The 10,965-nt window shown below is 67.3% G+C and overlaps 3 protein-coding genes across 3 annotated transcripts; 2 read left to right on the plus strand and 1 right to left on the minus strand.

Moving 5' to 3' along the window:
* Positions 1 to 2,440: 2,440 nt before the first annotated feature.
* On the plus strand, positions 2,441 to 3,806 carry V1510DRAFT_423289 (uncharacterized protein). Its single transcript, XM_066934922.1, has one exon. It carries the CDS (start codon positions 2,640 to 2,642, stop codon positions 3,600 to 3,602), a length of 963 nt encoding a protein of 320 aa, XP_066786729.1. The 5' UTR covers positions 2,441 to 2,639; the 3' UTR covers positions 3,603 to 3,806.
* Positions 3,807 to 6,186: 2,380 nt separating this feature from the next.
* V1510DRAFT_423294 (Sec8 exocyst complex component-specific domain-containing protein) lies at positions 6,187 to 8,406 on the plus strand. The gene is made up of 2 exons (XM_066934923.1): positions 6,187 to 7,064; positions 7,096 to 8,406. Exons 1-2 carry the CDS (start codon positions 6,660 to 6,662, stop codon positions 7,945 to 7,947), a joined length of 1,257 nt encoding a protein of 418 aa, XP_066786730.1. The 5' UTR covers positions 6,187 to 6,659; the 3' UTR covers positions 7,948 to 8,406.
* V1510DRAFT_423296 (peptidase M24, structural domain-containing protein) lies at positions 8,320 to 10,713 on the minus strand. The gene is made up of 4 exons (XM_066934924.1): positions 10,276 to 10,713; positions 10,118 to 10,189; positions 9,003 to 10,086; positions 8,320 to 8,971 (listed from the first exon to the last, which is right to left on the minus strand). Exons 1-4 carry the CDS (start codon positions 10,433 to 10,435, stop codon positions 8,371 to 8,373), a joined length of 1,917 nt encoding a protein of 638 aa, XP_066786731.1. The 5' UTR covers positions 10,436 to 10,713; the 3' UTR covers positions 8,320 to 8,370.
* Positions 10,714 to 10,965: the final 252 nt, after the last annotated feature.

Below are 10,965 nucleotides of genomic sequence, written 5' to 3' on the forward strand. Positions count from 1 at the left end.
CGCCCACCGCGCTTGGCGATCGTCAGCCATCGCGGCCGCACGAGCGGTCTGCAACAGAGAACCAGGGCGACCGCGACCGCCGCCCGCGCCGAATTTTGCAACTGCGGGCGCCGCAGGTCCGTTTAGCCTAAACCACACCCATACGTCTAGCGGCGATCGCGAATCATGGCCGTGCGAAGCGCCATGGAACGCGCACGTCCGTGGTTGCGGAGCCGCCTATCTTGATATGGCTAGCCACCAATGCATGCGCTCAGTCTTCGGCGATATACGACCTGCCGGCGCTGTAGGCACTGGCAATGCGGCTAGCTACAGAGGGCACGCGTCTAGTGGTCAATCCGCATGTTTGCTGTAACAGGAAATCGTGTGCGCCGCCAGTGCGCGCCAGTGTTCGGACTGCGCCTGCACGGTGCACGGCGGCTGCCAGCGCTGCCAACGTGGTAGGCATGCAGCCGTCGTGCAGCGACGCATCCAGTATGGCAACCGGTAGCACGCACCAACGCGTTACACGTAGCGCGCACGTCGTTGGCACGGGCGAGCGAATCTTGCGTCCAGCTAGCATTTCGCGAGCGGGGGGGGCGGAGCGGAAGAGGGGGGCGGGTGTTGGGGCGTGCGGCGGAAGTGCCGAATCCGAGTCCAGCAGAATGGTCGAGGGCGGGCGGGTCCCTGGGTGCCGCACCGGCTGTCCGCAGACCGCCGCACGCCGGCTGCGGGACGCCGGTGGCGGCCGGACGTACGGACCAGCCGCCGCTGGGGCCCCTGCGGTCCACTGGCGCAGTGACAGTCCACTGTCCGCGGGAGGCGGCAGTGGCTGGCTGCCCCAGACCGGTCTATTGGCCACACCAGTCCTCTCCCACGCTACTGGTCGCCACGGGCCGAGATAGCGGCCATTGACCGCAATGACTGAAGAGGACGGGCTACGGATTGTCAAAAGCCGGTACGAGGTGGCCGGATAGTCGCGGAACTCGCCGGTGCCAACCAGCGCACCCAACTGAGTGAGGCCCTCGCTGCATGACCCCGCCCAGACGTCGACGGCGGCCGATCGGGGCAGCCGCGGGCTTGCCCGAGCGTCGAACGGAAGCCCCGCCGGAACCCAGGGCCGGATCAAGGTCGATAGAGTTCTCGGCACAGGCCCCAGCGGGCCCACGGGTGGTCCGGGGGACCTGTGCCGTCAAAGGCCGCCAGTGTGGGCCCGAGGTCTAGAGCTGGGCGGTGCCGAGCCGAGGCCAGTGCAGCGGTCCCGGCGCGCGGCGGCGGCCGCGGCGCAACACGCGGTTTGGGCCACCCGCCGCGGCCACGGACCCGTTTGGGCGTCTGGAAGGGTCCGAGTAGCAATGTTGGGACGGTTATGTCAAGCACGCGGGTGTCGGCTGCCCGCGGCGGGCTCCGTCGGTGGCCGCCGGCCAAGGCCGAAGCAGCCTACGCACCGCCACTGCACCGCCCGGGCCATAGAGCTGCGCACGCCGCCGGCTAGCGCACCGGCTAGAGCTCAGCTAGAGCCTCTGTGGCAGCAGTCCACCACGCGACTAAGCGGCGCGTTGCGCGCCCCTCTCGCGGCTAGGGGCCGAATTGGGCCCGAGCCCGGAGGGTACGCCGGTCGGGCGCCTGCAGAGTCACCGCGTATCTCTTTAGAGCTAGCGGCGGCTGCTCCAGTGGTCGGCGCTACGGCACCCGGCACGCGGGCAGATGTGGGCGGCGGCAATCTAAACACGGCTAGGCTGAGCACATGGGCCGGGCACGCCGGCCGGGCCACACGGGTCACGGCGCTGCGCCGGGGCTGCGCCGGGGGCCAAGAACCACGCCTGTAGCCGGTCCGGCGAATCCGGCGGGATATCCAGTCGGGATACTCCGATACCGTCCATTGGAACTCCGCTGATCAAGCCTACACGGTCGCTCTGCCGTGCGGCCGCGTGTGCGTTGCCGTGCTGCGGCTGGCGCCACGACTTCGCCTCCGGCGGCCGGAGGCGCCTCGCCGGCGGCGCGGGCCAGCCGAAGGTAAGCCGCGCGCAAGCCACACAGGTACGTGCGACGGGTATGATCGGACCTGCACGGCCGATGAGCACATGGAGAGGTTGTCATGTCATCGTCGCCATAGCCGCAGCCTCTATCGGTGCGTGTTACTACTTTGGGCAAAATGGCGTCTCCACCGCCTTACCGTATCGGTGCCCCTTTGAAATAAAGTTTCGGCGCCGGTGGTGCGTGTACCGCTGCCGCAGGCCTGGGCGCCCGCAGTACCTGGCCGAAGTACCTCCTTTGTACCTCGTGCGGCCTCCGTGTACCCGCCGCGGTGGCCCGGCGGGTACAGGGTATCGGCTACCTCTTCATTTTGATGCGCGTAACGAAGATACGGTTAGCCGTACCCGTCCCACACTGCACGCGCTAGTCCCCCGTAGGTAGGTAACTCCTTCTTGCCCAGCTTAGTAACCGCGTACTTGGGCTGGAGACGTGAAGCTGTCCAGGTCGCCGAACGCCGGAGGCCGCGCGCATGACAGCAGTATATATATCCGCGACCGTCCCCGACTATCCCGCAACCTCACCCAGAATCTACACGCGCGTGATCTCACCAGACTGCACCGTGACCCTGACTTGGTACTTGTGCTAGCATCCACACGCATCGACTGTACCTGTCCCCAACCACACCCATGGATCTCAACAGCATTCTGAACGGTGGCTCGAAGGCCCCCAAGACGGAGGTCGCCGAGCCGCGTCCGTTGGCGGCCGCTCCCTCGGCCAACTGGACGCCGCCGTCGCCCAAATCGGTCCGTCCCGCCTCGCAGTCGCCGACGCCGTCGCTCGCGCGATCTGAGACCGACAAGACCTCGGTAGCCTCGCTAGTCTCGGCTGCGCCGTCGCCCTCGATGCTTGGTCTGCCGTCGCCGCGCTCGCCCCAGAGCCGTCCGTCGAGCGAGTACGCGCACCAGCCGCCTTACACTGGTCCGCAGTACCAGCGTCCTTACAGTGCGCAGTACGCCACCTACATGGACTCGCCTGGTCCCATGACCCCGCGTTCTTACCATGGCGAGGTGTACGGTCCCTACCAGCATGGTCCGGCTCCGCCCTCGCGTGGTCCGGCTGCGCACTACGGTCCGGCTCCCAAGTACGAGCCTGGATACATGGGATACGCGTCTTCTCCGGCGGTGCCGCAGCAGTCGTTTGGTCTGAAGCAGTTTTCGTGTAGCACCTGCACGAAGCGCTTCGCCCGGCGATCTGATCTGGCCCGCCACGAGCGCATCCACACCGGTATCAAGCCGCACGTCTGCGAAGTCTGCGACAAGCCATTCATCCAGCGCTCGGCTCTGACCGTGCACCTGCGTGTACACACCGGCGAGAAGCCGCACAAGTGCGACACCTGCAACAAGGCTTTCTCGGATTCGTCGTCGCTGGCCCGCCACCGCCGCGTCCACACTGGTCGCCGGCCGTACCAGTGCAACAAGCCGGGCTGCTCGAAGACGTTCACCCGTCGCACTACGCTGACGCGTCACCTTAACACACACGCCGCCACTACTATTGTGGCGTCGGCTCCCATCCAGTACTGCGATCCCTCGGATCAGTACTACCGTCCTGGCTTTGATGTTTCGCCGCCGGTGCCCTTCCGCTGCGCCTAGGTCTTCTGACCAGCGCCGGGGCTGGGCCCCTCTGATGCATTTACGAACAAGGTCTTAACGAGGATGGGTTCAACTTGGATAAATGGGTTCTCGACTTCAGCTCTAGTTTTTTGATTAGACTCATGGTTTGTCTGTATATACATTTGGTGTTTTGGGTATCGTAATTTCATGTACAGTATTCTGCTTAATTAATTGTCTACCGAACTTTGCTTGAGTGGGCGTCGGACGACGGCGACCGGATGCGGCGTTGGCCGTGGAGGCGTAGAGAGTACCAGCCACCGCTGGGTACCGCCGTGCGGTGGCAGATGGCACGGCGGATATTCTCCGCGGCTGATGCTGACATCGGCCGTTCGAGCGGCTGATCGTGCCGGCTACCCGCATTGGCCGCCCGCGTATGTCCGTCTGCGGCACCGCTGCCGCCGGCGGCGGCCGACGGCGCTGGCTATGGGATGGTGAGACAGATGACGTACGGGCGCTCGGCTGTTCAGCTGCCGGCGAGGCCGTGCCTCACAGCGCCGTGCATACAGCGCGCAGCCGCAGCGGCGGCCACGGCAGCGGGCACCTGCAGGTGGGCGCCGCCCACCGCGCGCGGACAGCGGGACCGTTGCAGCCCCTGTAGGTGGACGGGCCCCGTCTGGTGGGTTGAGCTGGCACTTGAAGTCGTACATGTCACGCTGCGCGGCTGCGTTAGGGGACCCCGCAGGCGATCGGACGTGCATCAGCCTCAGCTTGTCTCAGGCAGTGCTGACCAGTAGCTGCGGCCGTAGCCGTAGCCGTAGCCGTAGCCTTAGCCGTAGCCGTAACCGCTGCCGTAACCGTAACCGTAGCCATGGCCGTGGCCGTAGCCGTGCGCGGGCGGGCGCAGCCGTCCGTGCCCGCCGATGTAATTAGGTCTGCCAATTCGAGCGTGGCGCAATAGGGGGCGACGCGATCCAGGCGGCGGGCCGCGGCCGCCCGCGGCGACAGCCGTGGACGGCGGCGCAGCGCCTCGCCGCCGACACGCGATCGGCTACGTCGCCGGCGCCCGGCCGAGATCTGCACGGCGGCTTGGGATGCTTAGCCCGGGCGCACGCCTGAAGCACTTTACCGGCACTTCCGCTGCAGGCGCGCGACACGCCGCCGCCGGTCCGCGGTCCGGCCGCGCGGTGGCGGAACGGTGCGGCCGCGGCTCTGAGCTGGCCGCGGCGCCCGGCGCATGACTCTGGCTAGCGGTAGTGGCTAGCGGCCAGTCTGCCAGGGCACTGGACGCGGCCGCCAGCGTGGTCGCGGCACGGCAGTACCCGCGGCGCCAGGACCAAGCGCGAAAGCAGCCGGCCCGCGGCCGGCCACGCGGCCAGCCGCCGACAGCCCGTGCCCCTGGTGCGGCCAAGATTGCTGGCGCACCCGCCGTCCGCGGCCAAGACGCGCTGTATCCGTCCGTACCCCCTCCCCCCTTCGGCGTACCCGCCCGAACTCTGTCCGCTCGTGCGCGTGCACAGGTACCATCCGCACCACCCATCGCTATACTATTTCGGGCTCGCGTGTCGGCTCTAAATGCCGCGTGGCCGGTGCCGGTGTGCCGACGTCCACACCCGTGGACACTGCCAGTTCAAGGGCGCGCGGGTCGCGACGCGGCTGACGCCGCTGTCGATCGCCAGCCGCGCTGTCCGCCGCGCTGGCACGACGATTGAGTCATGTGGCTTGCAGAGTCATGTGTGGCGTGCACACCTGACGTTGGCGCGGCGCCACCGCGGCCTAGTCCGCTCGGCCCTTCTGTTCGGCGCCAGCCCCGCTCGCTCGCGGAAAACTATCGGCCGTGTGCGCGCGGATTGGCGAAGCCGCCGGCGCACGGCCGGCCGCGGACCGTGGCCGGCCTGCTTAGACGGGCACGTTTTTTCGACCGGTGTTTGCGCAACGCCGACTATTGCCGACCAGCGGAAACCCCGCGACCGCATTGGCCTGCGCCTGAGCTCGCGCCATAGGCTAGTCTAGCCTAAATAGGCTAGCCGACTGCGCCCAGACCCGCTCGGCATGCCGCGCAGCCGCGCCGGGGGTGACATTACGGCGAACTTGTGCCGGGCATGTCCGCGTGCGGGGGTGACATTCTGGTGGTTCGCGCCCGGCGCCGAAAACCGCCGCGGTGACACGCCTGGCCGCGCGCCGCCCTGACTAAGATCTGACTAACTTATCGGCCACCACACGACGACGCGCCCTGGACGACCATCCCCTGCGACCAGATGTCCGACTATCCGCCGTCCGGGCCGTACGGCAACGGCAAGCCCGGCTCTGCGGGCGCGCCGAAGAACCCGTACACGACATTTGTGCCGCCGTTGCCGACCGGATCGCGCAAGACGCCGCCGCCGCCGTCCGTGCCGCCGCTCAGCGTCCATCGGCAGCCATCGATGCGCAGCATACGCAAGCCGCGCAACGACGACAGACCCGACAGCCGATCCGAGGGCAGCAGCGACGGCCGGACGGGCCATGATGCTTCTGCCGCGCCGCCGGTGCCGCCGCTCGAGCGGTCGCGCACGATGGGGTCGTACCGCGGCCCGAGCCGGAGCGGCCCTTCGCGGGAGGGCTCGACGCGCGACGCGCGCGAGGGGCCGGCGCGGGAGGCCTCCACCCGGGAAAGGCCGTCGCGAGAGGGCTCGACGCGCGAGGGGGGCCTGACGCGCGACGGACCGGGCCGTGAGCGGCCGACGAAGCGTCCGGGCCGCGAACCGCGCGAGCCGCGTGAGCCGCATGACCAGCGGGATCGCGAACGGGACGGCCGGGACGTGAACGAGGCCCGCGAGCGCGAACAGGAGCCGCGCGGCGACCAGCGGCGGACTCAGCGGGCACCCAGTCTGACACACACCGACACCCGGCAAATAAACGGTAGGGCGGCGCCAAAACGCGCTGACGCAGACATCCTCAAGTTTGTCGAGCGCGACTGGAACGCGCTGCTGCTAGAGGAGTGCAATCACACGGTGACCGCGCTGTCGCTGCTGGACACGAGCTCAATCGGGCGGGCGAGCGAGTACGAGGACTTTGGCGAGATCTCGCAGCGGGTGGAGCGCATCATCCTGTCGCTGGCCAATGGTACGTCCGCGCCAGGCGCCGCTGACGCCAGAACACTACGGGGACTCGGCGCGGTCGCTGGACAAGTACCGGGAGGTCATGCAGAGCATCTCCGAGTCGGACGCGAGCGTGAGCGCGATCAAGCAGGATCTGGTCAAGGCCAAGGCCAACCTGACGTCCAAGCAGCCGCAGATGCGCGGATTGGCGGTGTCGTCGGCGCGGTACCGCGACATGCTCAAGATCCTGGACGACCTCGAGAACCTGCAGGCGATCCCGGACAAGCTGGACCAGGCCGCGTCGGACAAGCGGTTTCACACGGCGGTGACGCTGCTGCAGGAGGGCCTGCGGCTCGCCAAGCGCAGCGACTTGGCCGAGATCATGGCCGTGGAGTTCATTCGGCAGTACCTGCGGTCGCAGGAGAGCGTAGGTGGCGGCGAGGAGCGTGCTGACGCAGTCCCTGGCCGAGACGCTCACGGAGGAGCTGCACGACCATCTCTACATGAAGTCGCCGTACTGCGACTACCGGTGGCAGTCGTTTGAGGCCGCGCCGGGCGACCGCGCCGAGGACTTCACGCTGATCGAGTCGAGCGTGATCGCGCACGCGGCCAACGACAGCATCTCGCTGATCGAGGACTTTGCCAAGGCCTACGACCCCACGACGGACGTGGCCGACGACCCCACGACGAACCCGGAGGCCGACTCGTTCGGGTACATGCGCTGCCTGCTCGAGTCGCTCCACCGCCTGGGTAAGCTGGCGAGCGCGCTGGCGACCGTGTCGCAGCGGCTGCCGACCGAGGTCTACAAGCTGGTGGAGATGGCCATCACCGAGGTCGACATGCGGTCGTCGGCAGTGGCCCGGACGGGCTACGCCGAGTCGGTCATGAGCGGCCGCGTGCTGGACGACAAGGACAAGGTGTCGCAGGAGCACGCCATCTCAATCAAGGACCTGTCCCAGAAGATCTTTCCGCGACTGGAGGCGATTCTGCAGGGCCAGCAGCTGGTGCATGTGGTTGTGCAGGGTATTGCGTCGCGCCGGGACGGCCCGAAGCTGCACGGACGGCCGCTGGAGTACAACTACGAGGACGCGTGGAAGACCGTGCAGCACGAGGTGCAGAATATTCTGCACGACTACGTGACGGACAACGTCAAGGCGGAAATGTCGCTGACAGAGGCGCGCGCGCACGCGAAAGGGATTTTGGCGAGTAAGGCGCGGGAGAAGGGCAAGACCAAGATCTTGTTCAAGCTGGCAAACGCGGACCCGGCGCGGCTGGTGTCGTACAAGGACCTTGTGCCGGCCAAGCCGTGAGCGGGCGGGTAAGCGCAAGTTGGCGTGGTTGTGAGCGTGAGCGAGTGTGAGTGAGTGGGTGCGTGAGTGTGAGCGAGTGTGAGTGTGAGCGAGTGTGAGTGTGAGCGAGTGTGAGTGTGAGCGAGTGTGAGTGTGAGCCGGTGTGAATGTGAGCTGGTGAGTGTGAGCGAGTGTGAGCTGTGGGCCATCCGGTGCACAGCCGCTGGCGGCACATCGCTGCGCACGGCCGCGCACTGCCTGACTGTGCACAACCCCACCAGGTCAGCGTACACCGCCTTGCTGTACACCGCCTCACCACACACCGCCTCACTCCACCGCCTCACTCCACCGCCTCATCCACCGCCTCCCCCAGCCTCCCCCAGCCTCCCCACCGTCTCCGCTTCCCTACAGACCACGTCATCTAATCACATTTATTACGCTGCATCACATAGCAATCGGCGCCGTCTCGCGCTTGAGCCACTCCAGCGCATAGTCGCCCTCCTTGAAGTACGACTTGGTCGTCTCGTAGACCTTGGCGTGGAACTCGTTCAGCCACAGCTTCTCGTCGTCGTCGAGCATGCCCACGTCCGTCAGCTTCTTGCAGTACGGGACCATGGTCAGCGTCTCAAAGCCGTAGAACTTCTTGCCGCCAAAGTTGTTCGGCGTCTTCTTCTCGACCACGAGCACGCAGCTCTCGATGCGGATGCCGAACTTGCCGTCCTCGTAGTAGCCCGGCTCGTTCGAGATCACGTTGCCGATCTCGAGCGGAATGTCGTTGTACTGGATGCGCGTGCCGACGCCGATCGGGCCCTCGTGCACGTTCAGGAAGCTGCCGACGCCGTGGCCGGTGCCGTGGCGGTAGTCGAGGCCGTACTTCCACAGGTACTGGCGGGCCAGGATGTCGAGGATGAAGCCGCCGGAGCCCTTGGGAAAGACAGCGCGGGCCAGCGCGATGTGGCCCTTGAGCACGAGCGTGTAGGCGCGGATCTCGTCCGCGGTCGGCGTGCCGTAGTGCAGCGTGCGGGTCGAGTCGGTGGTGCCGTCACTGGCGTCAGCGCGGCCGCGCGCGTACTTACAGGAACTGCGCGCCCGAGTCGCACAGGTAGATGGCGTCCGGGTCGATCCGCGCGCACGTCTCGGGCTCGGGCTCGTAGTGGATGATGGCGCCGTTGGGGCCCGACGACGAGATCGTCGGGAACGACAGGCCCACAAAGTGGTCCTTGGCCGCGCGGAACCGCTCGAGCGCGTCCGCGCCCGTGACCTCGGTGTACTCGCGGCCCTTCTTGAACTCGGCCTCGAGGAACGAGAAGTACTCGATCTGGGCGACGCCGTCGCGCACGTGGCAGTCGACCATGCCCTTGACCTCGGCCGGCGACTTGATGGCCTTGGCGCACTCGATCGGCGCCGTCTTGAGCGTCTTGACGCGCGCCGGCTCGACCAGCTTGGTCAGGCCGAACGACGCCGACGACGTCACCAGCAGCTTGCGCTCGTCCGTCGCGGCCGCCTCGCCGAAGGCCTTGACGTCCGCAAAGATGCCGTCGTACGGCTTGATGGCCACCGCGTCGCCCAGGAACGCCCGGATCTCGGCCGTGATCTTCTCCTCGTCGATGTACAGCGTCGCCGTCGTCGGCGTCACGAACGCGTACGCAAAGAACACCGGGTTGTACGGGATGTCGTTGCCCCGCAGGTTGAACAGCCACGCGATCTCGTCCAGCATCGACACCACCAGGCCCGACCCGGCCTGCTTGTCGATCTCCTTGCGGATGTCGTCCAGCTTCTCGGCAAAGTGCTTGCCCGTGTACTCGATCGGCTGAATCCGCAGCGGCTCCTTCGGCCGCGCCGGCTGCGCCGCCGCCCACACCGCGTCGACCAGGTTCACGTCCATGCCGACAAAGTGCCCGCCCTTGCGCGCCTTGATCTTCTCGGTCAGGTCCTTGGCCTGCGCGGCCGAGATCAGCGTCGCGTCGACGCCGATGTTCTTGCCACCCTCGGCCTCGCGCAGCGCCCACTCCTGCCACGTCGGCACGTCGGGCATGCCCTGCTTGAGCAGCTCCCAGTTCGAGTCCAGCTGCTGCTCGGCCTGGAGAAAGTACCGCCCGTCCGTCGACAGCGCGGCCTTGGTCGCCGAGATCACCGCGCACCCGGCCGAGCCGGTGAAGCCTGCGGTCAGCGCGCCCGCTGCCTGTCGTACCTGAGATGAATTCGCGCCGCCCGTCCACGGGCGCGATGTACTCGCTCTGGTGGGCGTCCTCCGAGGGCACGACTGCACGTCAGCCAGTCCGTGCGGCGCCTGCGCCCGCCAGCCACGCCGCAGCCACGGGCCGCGCCCGCCGTCCTCCGCTCACTCACTGTAGATCTCGATATTGTGCTGCGTCATCAGCTGCCGCAGAGCGGCCAGCCGCGCGGTCGTGTCCACCTTGGCCACCTGGGGCGCCGACGTCAGAGAGGACATTGTTCGGGGTGCGGAGGGGATCAGCCGTGACAAGGCTCTGAATGTGTTGGAAATCATAAAACCACGGCCGGAAACAAGGAAGGGCCCAATGCTCACTTAAGACGCGGCTACCAGCGACACAAACTTTATTGCGCGCAGCGACACGAAGCAAGTCGGCTCAGAGGAACGCGGCGGTGAGGTGACGGAGATAGAGAGATACGGGTGGAGGCGTTGCGCCGCACAGTGTGCGGCGCTATGACGCAGGCTGCGCCACGCCGTTGCCTAGCCGCGTAGAGTCCTTACGACCGGGTATGCAGTGGCGCTGCACGGCCGGCCCGAGGGCTGGAGTGGCGGTGCAGGGAGCCTCCGGCGGCGACTCCGTCGAGGTGGCTGCCCTGCGGGCAGGCTACGCTGGCAGGTTACACGGGCGAGGCAGGCCGTCCTGCGTGCGGCTGGAGTCGCGGCGCAGCCACGCCTTGAGTCGCTCCGGGGGCCCGCTGGTGGCGGTGCGACGAGCCTCCGGCGGCGACTCCGTCGAGGGTGGCTGCCCTGCGGGCAGTGGCGGTGCAACGAGCCTCCGGCGGCGACTCCGTCGAGGGTGGCTGCCC

This window comes from Dipodascopsis tothii, assembly GCF_038497935.1.
Source record: "Dipodascopsis tothii strain CBS 759.85 unplaced genomic scaffold V1510scaffold_44, whole genome shotgun sequence".
NCBI classification, from domain to species: Eukaryota; Fungi; Ascomycota; class Lipomycetes; order Lipomycetales; family Lipomycetaceae; genus Neoaidaea; species Neoaidaea tothii.